Below are 16,887 nucleotides of genomic sequence, written 5' to 3'. Positions count from 1 at the left end.
ATCTTAATGCTGGATCTGAAAAGGAAAAAAGGAAAAAGTGGCATATCGTGATAATTTTATTGCACTTTTGTTTTTGTTTCAAGCGAAAGGCATATTTTTTAGGCAGTTTTGCAAAAGAAAAAAAAGGCAATAAGTGAGACTAAATGAATAAACTCTGTGAGCTCTATGATCTTTGTGATAAAAAGCCTGATCTTTGTGATACTCTGATTGCTAGTCGAGCTGAGTCCTGTCGTTGCACACTATTGCCTGAAGAACGTCGAGGAGGTAAAGGACTTCCTGGGCCGTCATGCAGAGAAACTGGATAAATTCATTGCTCCCTTTCGCCAGACCTTTAAAGAGCAGGAAAGGAAAAGTCTGCGCCATCACATAGTGAGAGAGAGTCAAATTCAGCTTATTCCTCCTTAATGCAGGTATCGTGTGGCCTAGAGAAAAACATTTACATTTGCTTTTCTCCCTCAGGATGCTGTACATGCTCTATATACGAAATGTCTTCAGTGCTTACTGCGAGATTCACGCCTGGTACGTAGCGATCAACTTGTGCTCTAGAGTTTATCTGTTTGTGTACTGGTGTCTTGTGCTGTGAGCTGATGAAGTGAATGTTGTGGATTTTTTAGAAGGTGCTGACCAAGCAGGAGCTTCAGATGACCCTTCTCAAACAAGCAGTTGAGGTACGTGTACATGGGGCTACAGCCACACTAATCCCAATCCTCTCCCAACATATTTATATTCCTAGGGGATGAATGCAAGTACTTTTTAAAATTAGGAGTGCTACTCTCTTCCTCCTCATAATAAGCTAAACAATGTTTTTTTTTTTTTTTCATTAAAGTAGCCTACATCAGGACAGCTTGAAGTACAGAGTAGATAGTTAACATTTTGCGATTTGTCTGTAGGTCACCTTATTTATGCATATTTTGAAAATATTTTTTTATGGCAGATGTACATTCATGACTGTATCCATGATCTCCTCTTTCGTTATGTTGGAACTCTTGAAGCAACTCAGGTACTATTTATATGTTTTTGTGCACTCGCAATCCAAGGTTTTACTGTCTATGTATATATAATTTTATATTATATATATATATATATATATATATATATATATATAATTAATTTAATTAATTGAAATATTATATAAAATTCATTCATTAATTTTTTTTATTTTGCGCATTTTCCCCACATTTTATTCCACAGTACTGTTAAATTCTCAGTTTTAATTAGTCTAAAGTCCTTGATTCATTTTCTATAACAGCAGCTTTTTCAGCAGTTTCCGCAGCAATAAAAATCATAGGTTTATTCTACTGCTTTATTTTTTAAATGATCTATAATTATCCAATGGGTTAAAAAGTTATATAGCAAATAGCTTTAAAAAAGTTTTTTTCTTCACAGGAGATGCTTTATTGTTTCTCATTAACATGACAAGCTGCTTTAATTAATATAAAAATGGTATTAGTGGAAAACTGCTGTGGTGTAAGAAGAAGAACACACTTTTATGGGAGAATATTCTTATTTAGATTGGTAACCGCATCACGTGAACCTGTATATGATTATGTTTCCATAACAGCACATTTCATCTCATTGTCTATATCTTGTTCTTTAATAGGATGCTGCATTCAATAAAACTACAAGAGGGCTGCAAGAGCTGCAGCAGAAAGATCTTGGAGTGAAGTCAGAATTCAGGTGAACCTAATACATAAAAGTTGATTAATTTGTCATTCAGCTCTCGCTCTGTCTCACACCTTCTCGCTCTCTTCTGCTGTTTTTAATTTCCTCGCTGTATGCAGTATAAATATTCCTCGTGCCAAGAGGGAATTAAGTCAGCTTAACCGCTGCAGCTCTCCTCAGCAGAAGCTGCTCTGTCTTAGGAAGGTTGCCTTCACCATCATGCAGTCACCCAGCCGCAAAGGTGTGTTTCTTTTAACCCTTATTTCCTTACTTTTACTTTTTATTACTGGAAGTCTTAATTCTTTGGGATATATTTATGCTTGGCTTTCCGAAAAGTGGAACACATCTATGTGAAAAAAGGTGTAAAGAAAAAAAAAATAGAGTATGTTGATTTGCTTTACCTAGTAATGCTGCTTTATTGTTTTCCTTGACAACACAGTTTAATGGGGTTTTGTTGTTGCAAGACAATGTTGTATTTGTCCTTCTGTCCAAGCATTCTCCTAAACTTTACTATAGTAACCAGATTAGCTGGGACACACACTTGCATGCACACACACTCTCTCACACAGCATTCTTAACTCTGTTTCACGGCAAACTGTTATTATTGAAATACACGGTGTTGGCAGCGCAACAACACTTCACTGTTTGTGTAAAGTAGAGCAATCTGCTCTTGACCAGTGTTTGCTAAGCTGCCAAGTGGGCCAAATGCGAGATTATTGAAGCAGACACAGTAGGAGTGTATTGCAATGGTGAGACTGGAGCACATTTACACACTGAATATAGAATGGATTTCCTCTCTCTTTTGTTTTAGTTAACTTGGAGGCTGTATGTGCAGATGATCTCCTTTCAGTGATTCTGTACCTCCTGGTGAAAACCGAGATCCCTAATTGGTATGTAAAGCAGTAATCCAACATATTCAGAATATATCATCAAACTGAGATCGATCGAAAGCATTATGTTTTTTGGCCTGGGTTTTATTTGCATTTAATTGCCTCTAAAAGCCATGCATTTATATATACAAGTATTTTTTTTGTTCCGCTCACATCATATTTGTTTATTTTTTCCAGGATGGCAAATCTCAGCTACATTAAAAACTTCCATTTTTGTAACTCTACCAAGGATGACCTGAGTTACTGCCTGACGTCGTTTGAGGCAGCTGTGGAGTACATCAGCCAAGGCAACCTTAATCAAGGGTCGACGGTAAGAGATGTGCAGGGTCTCAGACCTTATTTCTCTTTCATTAAGCTGTTCTAAACAAACATTACAGTTCAAATAAATAATGGCTTATTTTCTTTTTGTTTACAACGGTGGGAATGCTGAGAAACAAAATCCTTCTGTTTAACCACGTAATGTAATTGAGCCGCATCTTCTAGGCATGAGAGATTGTTTTAATCATATCAGAGTGGATCAGAATCTCCTACTACAACTATGAGAGTTCTTACACAAGTTATTGCACAAAATCAGTTTTTCTCTTCATGTATTGATGTATAAATTGAAATATTTTCCCTGGTGCATAGGGTTCAGGAGAGCTGAATGACAAACTGTTCTTCAGGCAAAAGATGAATCTTCTTTCCCAGAGCGCTTCTACACCTATAGACTGTTTGTTTGAGGTGAGAAACACATTGCATCTTTTTTCCCCCTTTTTAAATCATACAGTACCAAACAAATGAACAATGATGGTCCCTGACTTATGATGGTTTGACGTTCCAGTTGTGAGAAACAGATATACATACAGACAAAACATGCTTTGAACTTTGACCTCCCAGTCAATCATGTGAGGGTAAAAATCCAATATCTCAGTGTACATGTTGCCAGGGTTTTTTCGGAATATCATAAAAATACATTTGTGTTCATTGATTTTGCCTAAGCTATGATGTTTGGTACGTGAGATGTTAAACCATCTGTGCGTTCACTACTATCTTCAATTAAAGAGAAACACTCTTCTACCACAAGATGTCACTATAAAATGTTCATTATACAGTATTTAGCACTTGTTTAGCACATTGTCTCTGTGTCTTTAGCATATAGCAAATGGAAACAATGAAGAAGTCCAGCACTTGCTAAGTGAAGGAGAGAGCGAGGAAGACAGGAAACTGATGTGTCACCCACTGTGCTCCTGTGATGCATGTGACCTCCGTTTGACAGGGTTAGACTCTTAACTCTTTGCTTCCTCTCCACACACACGTACACATCCTCATACTCATCTAATTAATGAATCTAATTAATCATTATTATCATAAAGACATGTCTATGAACCAGTAACAGCTGTTATTATTTGACATCCTGTTTACTTTTAACGTGCTCAGCCATGGATATTATTGCTTTATGCGCTCTATGCACTACATGCAGTTCATGCCATGCAGCTTTTGCCAAAGTAAACGAATGTGCCAACATCCATTTTATACATATTTTCATGAGTAGAGTTAAAAGTTACCACCAATCCTAACATGTATTTACAGTCATTTAAACGGAGGTGCTGATAGTGATTCTTTAGTTCTAAGTACTAGTCCTTCTTCACTCTGTAAGCATTTTTTTCAGAAACTCCAACAAATAGCATCCTTGTATCTTAAGTAAAGTGACAGCCTAATGTTGGTCTCTTTGTCAGTGTATTGAGTACAGTATGTGATTGCTCCATAATTATACTCTGATGGGCACACAAGACTACAGCCTCAGGGATTTTTGTTGTTTCTGGGTAAAACAATAAGAACGTCATTCTCGTCAACCACTTAAGTTGTTTTGATATCACAGTGGTACACAAGTCTGTTTTTCCTGGTAACTATAAAATAATTATGATTTATTGGGGTAAAGCAAAAACCCAGTCATTAATGAGCACAATTAGCCCAAGGACAATTTAAGTAAGCGTTTTACTCCCCTTTTAGACGGCATTTCCTTAAAAAAAACCTGTTCATATGCTGTTCAGATTAAAAAAAACTCTATCTCTCTTTAAAAAAAAAAAAAAAAAAAAAAAAAAAAATATATATATATATATATATATTTATATATATATATATATTTTATGTATGTACAGTGGCTTGCAAAAGTATTCGCCCCCTTGAGAAGTGGAACAAAAATCAAACATGATTCCGAACATTTTTTACAAATAAATAATTGCAAAGTGGGGTGTGCGTAATTATTCAGCCCCCTTTGGTCTGAGTGCAGTCAGTTGCCCATGGACATTGCCTGATGAGTGCTAATGACTAAATAGAGTGCACCTGTGTGTAATCTAATGTCAGTACAAATACAGCTGCTCTGTGACGGCCTCACAGGTTGTCTAAGAGAATATTGGGAGCAAAAACACCATGAAGTCCAAAGAATACACCAGACAGGGCAGGGATAAAGGTATTGAGAAATTTAAAGCAGGCTTAGGCTACAAAAAGATTTCCAAAGCCTTGACCATCCCACGGAGCACTGTTCAAGCGATCATTCAGAAATGGAAGGAGTATGACACAACTGTAAACCTACCAAGACAAGCCTCCACCTAAACTCACAGGCCGAACAAGTAGAGCGCTGATCAGAAATGCAGCCAAGAGGCCCATGGTGACTCTGGACGAGGTGGGGGAATCTGTCCATAGGACAACTATTAGTCGTCCACTGCACAACGTTGACCTTTATAGAAGAGTGGCAAAAAGAAAGCCATTGTTAACAGAAAACCAGAAGAAGTCCCGTTTGCAGTTTGCCACAAGCCATGTGGGGGACACAGCAAACATGTGGAAGAAGGTGCTCTGGTCAGATGAGACCAAAATGGAACTTTTTGGCCAAAATGCAAAACGCTATGTGTGGCGGAAAACTAACACTGCACATCACTCTGAACACACCGTCCCCACAGTCAAATATGGTGGCAGCATCATGCTCTGGGGGTGCTTCTCTTCAGCAGGGACAGGGAAGCTGGTCAGAGTTGATGGGAAGATGGATGGAGCCAAATACAGGGCAATCTTGGAAGAAAACCTCTTGGAGTCTGCAAAAGACTTGAGACTGGGGCGGAGGTTCACCTTCCAGCAGGACAACGACCCTAAACATAAAGCCAGGGCAACAATGGAATGGTTTAAAACAAAACATATCCATGTGTTAGAATGGCCCAGTCAAAGTCCAGATCTAAATCCAATCGAGAATCTGTGGCAAGATCTGAAAACTGCTGTTCACAAACGCTGTCCATCTAATCTGACTGAGCTGGAGCTGTTTTGCAAAGAAGAATGGGCAAGGATTTCAGTCTCTAGAAGTGCAAAGCTGGTAGAGACATATCCTAAAAGACTGGCAGCTGTAACTGCAGCAAAAGGTGGTTCGACAAAGTATTGACTCAGGGGGGTAAATAATTACGCACACCCCACTTTTCAGTTATTTATTTGTAAAAAATGTTTGGAATCATGTATGATTTTCGTTTCACTTCTCACATGTACACCACTTTGTATTGGTCTTTCACATGGAATTCTAATTAAATTGATTGATGTTTGTGGCTGTAATGTAACAAAATGTTAAAATGTTCAAGGGGGCTGAATTCTTTTGCAAGCTACTGTGTGTGTGTGTGTATGTATGTGTATATGTGTGTGTATGTATGTGTGTGTGTGTATGTATATATATATATATATATATATATATATATATATATATATATAAATATATATATATATATATATATATATATATATATAAATCTTGACTGTGGCTTCCACTCTCAATCAGTAATCAGTCCAAATACTATGTATTAATATGTTCTTTTGTCTTTCTATTAATTCCCAGGAGATTAAATGACCCATCCATAGTCACTCCATTTTCCCGGGACGACCGAGGCTACACTCCTCTTCATGTTGCTGCTATATGTGGTTAGCTGTCTTTTCATATGCTTTAACACACTGTCATACTTGATGTATCGTATAGAACATTCCAGGTCTGATTCCTAATCCTAATCAGTGTCAGTTAATGAAGTTTAATGATAAAGTTTCTTAGGTTTGTTTTTAAGTCTTTTACACACGCATATCCCAGACCTTTTATGTTGACGTGTAGAATGTGTGTGTGTGTGTGTGTGTGTGTGGGGATGAATAGGTCAGTCACAGCTGGTTGAACTGTTGGTGTCAAAGGGAGCTGCAGTAAATGCCACAGACTACCACGGCCTCACAGCTCTGCACCTCTCCTGCCAGAAGGGTTACCAGGGAGTCACGGTGAGTGTCTTGTCTCAATACCCATGCTTACAGAATATTACAAGTCATTTAGAGCTCCACATGAGCCTAAAAAGTGCCCTCATTGATCTGGTGAGATTTTCGCTAAGGCGATATTTACATGTATTTATTCTGTATTCTTTTAAAAAGTTGTTGTTGTCAGCCATCACTAATAGTCAGAGTAAACCTATTCCTGAGACGCATAAGAGAGGTCTTTGCAGTTCCTTAATAACTACCACGATCGAGAGCAAAAAGAGCTGCTGGTGAAGGAATGCTTGTTTACAGCTGCTGTAATTTAAATGTTATCAGGAACTGGACGTTTTACAACTTGTTAACTGTAAACATAAAAAAGAATTCAGTGGCATGACACCACCTTGTTACTGATGATGTTTCTTTTTCAGAACAATATCTGTTGTGTTTTATTCCTGTTTATGTCATGTTATTTTCTTTGTAGTTGTGAAGTAGTAAATACCATAATGTGGTAAAATTGTGATATCAGGTCTATTGTTATTTACCAAAACAATTCAGAAATACTGACCTCTCTTTTGAGATTTCATTCTGTTTGACACTCCTTTTTGTTCTCCTTTAGCTGCTGCTGTTGCACTATAAAGCAAACACAGACGCTCAGGACAACAATGGGAACACACCGCTTCACCTAGCTTGCATGTATGGCCATGAGGATGTAAGCACTCTGAATAATACTCTGTTCATACAATTCGTTAAAGACCATGTCATCATAACATGAAATCGTACAAAGTTCTGTTAAAATCCATAGAATTTCACTATGTTAACAGATACCTGTGTGTGTTACAGTGTGTAAAGGCACTGGTTTACTACGACATGCACACATGTCAGCTAAACGTACAGAATGACAAGGGGGATACGGCACTGCACATCGCGGCTCGTTGGGGTTACGGAGGCATCATGGAGGTGCTGCTGGAGAACGGCGCCTCCACACTCCTACTTAACAAGGCCAATCAGAGCCCACTGCACTGCGCACTCAACTCCAGGGTCAGAACACCACACATTTCAGCATTACACACAACACTCAAGCTCTCTTAGCTGAACACTGAAATATTCTTATTTATTTAATACCGATAATGCACAAATCTGCCCTAAAAAGAAGTTGTATCCTTGAAGAAAGAGGTAGAAGATCTTGTATGAAAGTGATAACCGTACATGATAACTTTTCATAATGAATGCCCACATTATTAGGCAAATATCCAATACTTGCAAATATTCAATGAGTCAACTATGTGACAGCAGTTTAATATACAGTAACGTAATTCTTGATCCGCTTTTCGATCCACTCATTTTTTATGCTTTGCTTCCAAGGGAAAGTAATTGAAATAATCAACCTGGGAAAATTTGATCGATAATACGTTCTAAATGTCGATTTCGATTAATCGCCCAGCCCTAGTTGTTTGTTTGTTTGTGTAATACTGAAGTAGTTCTATGGATTTAATTATTTTACATTTTTATTGTGAGTAACACCTTTCTAATCTTGTCCTGTTTTTCTTCTTGTTGTAGGTTTTGTCCTTGCTGGAGCGCACATATGGAAGTGCAGGTAAAAAGGTAAATGGTTTCAGAAAAATATTAATAGTACACTTTCTTTATATAGCATGTTCTACATTAAAATCCTACATTAAAGTGTAACCAAATTGCTTTACAAAAAATAAATAAAAACAAGAAAATAAAAATGTACAATTATATAATTTTTACTGCATTCTAAAATTGCTAAGTGAAGAATACTGAAAATCATGTATAGGAACATGACAGAGAAACTAAATGAAAATGGTGACAACACAAATTGGCAACAAAACAATGAACGGATTCTAATTAAAATGCCCTTTTCTGTTTGTTTTCTTAGACTCCCAGTCCTTCTCCACAGTCAGCTGACAGCAGCAGCAGACGTACCTCTGTGTCCAGTATGTCCTCAACAGTCTCTCTGGAGGCTAGTTCTGAAAGTGATCGCACTCGCCAAAAGGAGGTGACACCAGGAAATGTGATAAAAGTTTGAAATTATGCCTTCATGTTGAATGAGATTTAACTAAGGCATCTCTCTGTATCTCATTTGGCAGGTGGAAAAGTTACTGCGGGCAGTGGCAGATGGAGACGTGGAAATGGTGAGCAGTTATTGCAGATAAACTTAGATGATTGCAATCAAATGGCATCATTCCACTTTTTTTTACTTTTTGGACTAACACAGGGCCTGTACTAGAGCCAGGACTTGTTCTGAAAACTTGCAAACTTTGTTTTAAGACCTAGCCAAGGTTTTTGTCAATTTAGAAGCGAACTTATAATGTGGTGTTTAAGTACGGTACATGTACAGTGTGTGTGTGTGTGTGTGTGTGTATATGTATGTGTGTATATGTGTGTGTGTATATATATATATATATATATATATATATATATATTAGGGATGCACCGAAATTTCGGCCGCCGAAAATTTTCGGCCGAAATAGCATTATCGGTTTCGGCCGAAACGTAAGAAAGCGCCGAAAATAAAAGCCGAAATTGTCGCCACGCCTCTCCCATCCTCCCGTCTCGTTCGCGCTGTCATTACGCATCAAACACGGAGTATGTCGCGGTTTGGAAGCACTTCAAAGTTTCAGATGAGGACAGCAAAGTTGCAATATGCAACATTTGCTCTGCAAAAGTTTCAAGAGGGGGTCACGTGCTAAAGCACGTGACATAACAGAGAAAGTAATGAAATTCATTGCTTTAGATGACCAGCCGTTTTCAGTCGTGGAGGACATCGGATTTCGTAGGCTAATACACCACATTGAGCCGCGTGATTTTATTCAGTGCAGTATGTTCTTCATGAGAAGAGGAACTGTGTCTTCAGCCAGAAAACTGAAAAACTTTTGTTCATAAAGATAAACCTGCTTCTTTTGCTTAAATTAAAAGCAGACCAATTTAGTGTGTATAGTTATGTTGTTTACAGTAAGAGGTTGGATTTATTTATTTTTCTTCTGTTTGTGCACTGTTGTTTGGTACAGTAATTTAAAATTGAAGTAAAAAAGCAGCTAGAATTTTTTTTGCACAATTTTGTTACAGAAAGAAATTTTATTTAGTTTTGTTATTGTTAAACAGCCTTATTACTGTTATTTATTATCAATAAAAGTTTGATTGCTTAATTAATTTGTAGTTTTTTTAATACAAACAAAAAGAAAATATTTTAAACATGTTTTTTAATGAAGCCATTTTCGGTTTCGGTATCGGTTTTCGGCCAAGTGCATCCAAAAATTTCGGTTTCGTTTTCGGCCCAGAATTTTCATTTCGGTGCATCCCTAATATATATATATATATATATATATATATATATATATAATGTATGTATGTGTGTATATGTGTGTGTATGTGTGTATATATATATATATATATGTATATATATGTATATATATATCTATGTATATATATGTATATATATATCTATGTATATATATGTATATATATATCTATGTATATATATGTATATATATATCTATGTATATATATGTATATATATATCTATGTATATATATGTATATGTATATATATGTATATATATATATGTATATATATATATGTATATATATATATATATACGTACACAAAATTGGGCTTAAATATGATTAAATTCTTAACAAATTAAACCCAATATTGTGTACGTTTCCCATGGCGCCAAAACAGCCCTCACCTCTCTGGTCATAACATCACGAGACCTCTAAAGGTGTGCTGTGGCATCTGGCACCAGAACGTCAGCAGCAGATTCTTTAAGTGCTGGAAGTTGCAAGTTGGGGCCCAACTTGTTTGGGCCAGCACATTCCATGGATGTTTGTTTGTATTGAGATCTGGGAATTTTAGAGGCCAAGTCAACAACCTTGAACTCTTTGCATGCTGTACACACCATACACACCAAGCTGAGATGTACTGGAGGTTCTGATACCTTTCTGTCAATTTTGCTACATTAGCTTTTCTGTGGGATCAGACCAGACAGGTTAGCCTTTGTTCCCCACACGCTGGAATATTATATTACTGGAATATAATTGATAGTCAATGTAACAGTTCAGCTGCTGGTGGTGGTAATCTTATAGCTGTGTGGATATTTTATGTTTCAGGTACGCTACCTGTTGGAGTGGTTAGATGAAGAGCCAGAGGATGAAGAGAAAACTGAATTGCCTGCAAAGACAGACCTATGCCATCCTCTGTGCCAGTGTCCAAAGTGTGAACCCACACAAAAGGTTTACACACTTTGTGAAATACATGCTTTTAGTTATTATTAAATAGAATTATACTGAACAAAAATATAAACGCAACACTTTTGTTTTGCTCCCATTTTTAATAAGATGAACTCAAAGATCTGAAATATTTTCTACATAAACAAAATAACCATATCTTTCAAATATTGTTCACAAATCTGTCAAAATCCGTTACGATGAAGAACTGGAGTCAAGTCGAGACCCCAATGAGGATGACGAGCATGCAGATAAGCTTCCCTGAGACTGTTTGACAGTTTGTGCAGAAATTCTTTGGTTATGCACTCCGATTGTTTCAGCAGCTGTCCGAGTGGCTGGTCTCAGACGATCATGGGGGTGAACATGCTGAATGTGGAGGTCCTGGGCTGGTGTGGTTACACGTCGTTTGCGGTTGTGAGGCTGGTTGGATGTACTGCCAAATCCTCTGAAACACCTTTGGAGACGGCTTATGGTGGAGAAATGAACATTGAATTCACGAGCAAAAGCTCTGGTGGACATTCCTGCTGTCAGCATGCCAATTGCACGCTCCCTCAAAACTTGCGACATCTGTGGCATTGTGCTGTGTGATTCAACTGAACCTTTCAAAGTGGCTTTTTACAGGTGGCCAGTCTAAGGCACACCTGTGCAATTTGAAAGATATGGGTATTTTGTGTATGTACTATAGAAAATGTTTCATATCTTTGAGTTCATCTCATAAAAAATGGGAGCAAAAACAAAAGTGTTGCGTTTATATTTTTGTTCCGTATAGTTCTTACTTACGAGATGCACATTTAGCTCTAATCGAGCTTGACAATGACTTTGTGAACTGTGATGGTTAATATAAAATATAGTAAATTATTAACGCTGCTTATATAAGAACTGTTACTGGAGTAATACTCCAGTCAAGTATTTTTTTCAGTAAATTTCTGATCTCATACAAAGAATTTCAGTGTGCCACCTTTAAATTTTTTGGGATGGGTTTGTGTGTTGTTTTATTTTTTTAAAGAAGTTACGCACCCTGCAGCTCGACAGGTTGGGAGTGAACAGCAGCAGCACAGATGGTTTCATGCCTCTGCACGTTGCAGCCCTGCATGGACACACAGCACTAATCTCATTGCTCATCCGCCATGGAGCCAACATCAACGCCTGTAATGGTCAGAACGCCACTCCACTCCATCTGGCCTGCCAGAATAGCCACACACAGGTGCTGCTGCTGCGTTACATAACTGTGTATAATCACTAAACATTCAGCCAAACATGCCAAATCCCTTTTTATATATTTTTGTCACACAATCAGGTCTGTTCTTACTGGAATAAATATTGGAATATTCTGGAAGGAATACTGGAATATTCATACTAAAGCGAATCACATCACTGTTCTTTTAAATTCTCTATCTGCCCGCTTCAACAGATATTTTTATTTGTACACACCTTTCTAGTGGGGACCATGAAATACATTAAGGGTGAGGGGGATTCATTCAATCAATAATTCATTCATTTTTTTTTATTCATCTAAAATTCACATCCTGCAATTATCAGAGTTATTATTTTATTTGTATATCAGGCTGTTGTTTGGTCACTTAAATAAATTTGATATAAACTTCAGAAAGATTAAGGTATTAAAGGTTAATTTGAATCTCAGTTACAATTAAAATTTGAATGAAAAAATAAGTTCTGATAAATAGGGAACAAATTATAGCACACATTTAAATAATTAACTTTTTACATAAAAAGTGGTTTAATTGGAATAATGGTAAAGAAATTAATCCCAGCTAAAGGTTTTCAGAAAATGTATTTTTACCATTTTATTTCTGGAGCAAACCTTAAGAAACCCCTGTTGCCCAATTCCCTTCACATTTAAATAAGTAATTTAAAATTTTAAATTAATATTTTATTTGCAATATTTTGTCTGCTTGCTTAGCAAATCAAGCCTGCATAGCAAGGCAGAAAATGCCAAACATGAAAAAAACTAACTTTAAGGATGACTAACTGCAAATAGAAAATTTACTTTCACATGCAAATTTTGCATTGTTTCGAGGTTAGCTGGGTTAACTTTTTTTGCAAATTTACCGACATGGAATCCACAAGCCAGTAGGAACAAACAGGGTATACTGTAACACTCACATAGGTGAGATGTTCACTTTAAGCATTCAAAGATTTATGCCTGCCCACTTTTGTTAACGTGGAATGCATAGCCATTGTACACTTGCTTTTTTTTTTTTCCTCTGCTTCTTTGGTCTCAGTTAGAGGGGATCATTCAGTGTAAAAAGTAGAACTTTTTGGTTATCCAAACTTACTGTTTCCAGATGAAATACATTAAGTAACTTTTGGTTACTTTAATGTATTTAAGTAACTTTTGGTTACTTTAATGTATGCTTGTTTTTCTTCTTTGGATACAAAAAATGTGTCGAAGTTAAGTTTATAGTCTGAGCACCAAAATGAATGGTTATGACTATAACCTCTGTTCCCTGAAGGAGAGGAACGAGGTACAACACATATTGTATGGGATATCACGCCCTCTCGTGTCCTGGCTGAAGCCACCTTTTTTCACGCCGTAAAGGCAGGCAAACCTGTGGTGACGTAGGTGTAGCCCCGCCTACACCTATAAACCATCGTCGCCACGGTTGCCCCTCAGTTCGATACCCCAGGCCGACTGCCGTGGGTTTTGCCTGGGAGGCTTTTGCTTCACCGGCCGGGAGCTCGAGCTAGCTGCCGGCGGTGGTCTTTTATGAGGTGGCCGCGGAGGGGTCATACTTCGAGCCTGTTTGGGCTTCACCTCTCGTCGCGGAATGATGTCTCGCAACGCTTCAGCCCGTTTCCTTCTGAAGTCAAACTTTGCCTGAATGGCATCGAGTGACTGGCTGAACAAACCCTCAGCAGACAGCGGTTCATCCAAGTAGACGGCCCATGTCAGAGAGCGTGAGCCATAAATGCCTCTGTGCTACCACTGCGCTCACCATCCCTTTCCCGAGGGAAAGAGCCGCACAACGAGACATGCGCAAAATGTAGTCTGTCGCGGTCCTGACCTCGTTAAGCAGCGCACAGAACGGGCTCTCCTGAGGCACCAGTGAGCCGAGCTCTGCCAAACACATTGCCTGATATGTTTGAAGCAGCTTAGCGGAGTTGAGCGCACGAGCAGTGCCCGTTTGAGCGCGGTAAATCTTCTCCAGCTGGGCAGAGGAGAATCTACAGTGTTTGGACGGAAGGAGAGTAGGGCCAGACACTCCATGATTATGCGAGGGTGCCAAAAAAGCAGCCAAAGATGGCTCCATTGGCGGTGGGCTAACAAGTCCTGCTCTTTCAGCTCCTTTTAATTCCAAATACTGTCCGTAACCGGGCACTGATACACGGGTCGACAGCGGCTTGCTCCATGATGACGTTAACTCGCCGACAAAGTCGGGAAACATAGGCAAGCAGTTTTTAACGGTTGTCGGTTCAGGAGGAAGAAAAAATCCTGTGAACCTTGACGATTTTTGAACCGGCTGCGGGGAGGGCCACTCCACCTCCAGCTTCTCGGGCCGCTCGGCAGTAGAGAGCAAAAAATGAAGTGTCGTCCCGAGCGGCTAACGCAGTAGCAGCGGAGCTCTGAGCGGGCGGCAAAATTTCATGCTCGTCCTCCGACAAGCCATGCATCTCTAGGCCAATGTCAAGCACGTCATTATCCTCAAAAGCATGCTGCTCTGTGCCTGGCTGCTGGCCAGCGCTGTAGGAGCGCCCACAAAGCGCACATGACTCGGGCGCAGCTAGAGCTTACCTAGAGCATGGAGAATTCCCAGACAGACGGGGCACGCTTCATGCTGGTCCTTCTCGTGCAAGGAGAAGCCACACTCCTGAGGACAGGAGCGAACAGCGGACCTCTTCTTTGCCACATTAGCTTCCATGCCAGCTAGCGCTGTTAGCACAGCTAAACAGAAGCCAACTAAACTGAGATGTCGCTAATGTTCTGACTGACGGTGAACTTAAAAGTCAGCACTTCGCGGGTAGACGACTCACCAAAATGAGGCTGTTGTCGCTAACGCCAACAAGAGCAGTTAAGCTGATTTTAAGCGCAGTCTTGTAAAGTAAAGTGTAGAGTTAACTAGCAGCACCTAGAAAACTCTACGGAAAAGGTGTTTACAGCGAGGTGAAGAGTGTAAGAACTGAGGGTCAACCGTTGCGACGATGGGTTATAGGTGTAGGTGGGGCTACACCTACGTCACCACAGGTTTGCCTGCCTTTACGGCGTGAATAAAGGTGGCTTCAGCCAGGACATGAGAGGGCGTGATATCCCGTACAATATGTGTTGTACCGAGTGAATTGACTGAAAGGGAACTAACGATAGCTTATTTAGCAATGCTTTCTTTCTGTGATAATTTTAGAATTTTTGGTAGGGTAGGACATGTTTGTTTGTTTTTAATTGTGATTTTGTGAAGTAGTGAACAGTGAATCAGAGGTTATCAAACTGGGCTGTCTGAAACTTTCTTATTCAGAATTCTTTTTTGGATTTATGCCTTTTAAAATGTCCACTTTGTTACAAATAACCCTCAAAGATTCATCTAAAAAAAAAAATTATTTCGTACTTTTAAGCAGACAATCTCACTGACATACTGTACTGGTAACGCATAGCTATTATTTTTTTTTTGTTCAAAGTGTTTTTATTAGTTTCCGCAGCATATATAACACATACATAGAAATCCAAGCATAAAAGTACAGAAACAAACACAAAAATACAAAATTACCAAACTAAGGTCAAACATCCCAACTCCCCAATCCCCAGACATATATATACAATGCATACATACAGAAGCCCGAAAAAGGATGGAAACAAACAGTGTATTATAAGCCTAGGGTAGCCTAGGCTACATGGAGATGGTTCTATCCTCTCTCCAAACGTCTTGGAGAAGGTCTCAAAGATGTTAACCCAATATGTGTAAAGCTTCGGGCACGTCCAAAACATGTGCAGTAGGGTGGCAGGATACTGTCTGCATCGATCACATATAGGGTCTATATCAGGCATAATTTTAGAGAGTCGGGTCTTGGACCAATGCAAGCAATGAACAATTTTAAACTGTATCGCAGCATGCCTAAGACAGATGGATGACGAAAAAATTCCTTTTATTATATTGTGCCAAGTTTCTTCTGAAATAGGTTCCTCCAAATCTGTTTCCCATTTATTTTTAAGCAAATTAAGTGACTCTAGATTATGCCTATTAAGTAATTCATATATCCTACTTACAGTTTGTTTTCCGATTGATTTATATTTAAAAATTGAGTCTAATAGAGAAGCAGGAGGCAATAATGGAAAGCAATTAGAGTTCAACGCTACAAAGCTCCGAAGCTGCAGATATCTATAACGCATAGCTATCATTAACTGTGTTCTTTTGTGTGTTTCCCTTTGTTTCTGTAGGTAGTGAGATCTCTGGTGGAGTGCAATGCCAAGCTAAATAAGAAGGATCAGTATGGGAACACTCCACTGATCCAAGCCTGTTTAAAGGGACATGAGGAGATAGTAGCAGTTCTGTTAGAGGTACCATCAGCATTACACTCCTTTCTCACAATACATGATGTAGAACTGCCTCTATTTATTGCTTTGTATGTAACCAGTCATCTAATAAGGCCAACCTAAAACAGAGACTGGGTAAAGTTAATTATTTTGTCTCCCTTTAGAGTGGCGCTTCATTGAACCAGTCCAACAATCAGGGGAACACGGCTCTACACGAGGCAGTGAGAGGAGGACATCAAACTCTGGTGGAACTGCTGCTACAGGCTGGGGCACTCACAAACCTCAGGAACAACAGACAGTGCACTGCAGTGGACTGTGCTCAGGAGACTGTAAGAAGGCTAGCATTTATTAACTGTTCATCCTCACATTCCAG

The 16,887-nt window shown here is 38.8% G+C and overlaps 1 protein-coding gene across 5 annotated transcripts in view; it reads left to right on the top strand.

The window, feature by feature from the left end:
- The window catches only part of ankrd27 (ankyrin repeat domain 27 (VPS9 domain)), a 30,678-nt gene that overhangs the window by 10,628 nt on the left and 3,163 nt on the right, over nt 1–16,887 (top strand). For 4 of the 5 annotated variants that reach the window (XR_008355899.1, XM_053479624.1, XM_053479632.1 and 1 more), the window contains exons 5-25: nt 215–369; nt 460–519; nt 615–668; nt 935–1,000; nt 1,601–1,677; nt 1,782–1,903; nt 2,474–2,552; nt 2,730–2,862; nt 3,180–3,272; nt 3,684–3,808; nt 6,397–6,479; nt 6,700–6,815; nt 7,402–7,494; nt 7,626–7,823; nt 8,343–8,387; nt 8,683–8,802; nt 8,894–8,938; nt 10,916–11,038; nt 12,039–12,236; nt 16,419–16,538; nt 16,679–16,843. Coding sequence is in view for 4 of the 5 variants with exons in the window: in XM_053479624.1 (XP_053335599.1) it covers nt 215–369; nt 460–519; nt 615–668; nt 935–1,000; nt 1,601–1,677; nt 1,782–1,903; nt 2,474–2,552; nt 2,730–2,862; nt 3,180–3,272; nt 3,684–3,808; nt 6,397–6,479; nt 6,700–6,815; nt 7,402–7,494; nt 7,626–7,823; nt 8,343–8,387; nt 8,683–8,802; nt 8,894–8,938; nt 10,916–11,038; nt 12,039–12,236; nt 16,419–16,538; nt 16,679–16,843 (2,270 nt within the window). In the remaining variant the exon portion in view is untranslated. The remainder of the gene's footprint in view (nt 1–214; nt 370–459; nt 520–614; nt 669–934; nt 1,001–1,600; nt 1,678–1,781; nt 1,904–2,473; nt 2,553–2,729; nt 2,863–3,179; nt 3,273–3,683; nt 3,809–6,396; nt 6,480–6,699; nt 6,816–7,401; nt 7,495–7,625; nt 7,824–8,342; nt 8,388–8,682; nt 8,803–8,893; nt 8,939–10,915; nt 11,039–12,038; nt 12,237–16,418; nt 16,539–16,678; nt 16,844–16,887) is intronic. The other variant, XM_053479614.1, reaches the window with a different exon arrangement.

Source organism: Clarias gariepinus, chromosome 2 (genome assembly GCF_024256425.1).
Source record: "Clarias gariepinus isolate MV-2021 ecotype Netherlands chromosome 2, CGAR_prim_01v2, whole genome shotgun sequence".
NCBI classification, from domain to species: Eukaryota; Metazoa; Chordata; class Actinopteri; order Siluriformes; family Clariidae; genus Clarias; species Clarias gariepinus.
This window is presented reverse-complemented; position numbering and strand designations above follow the sequence as displayed.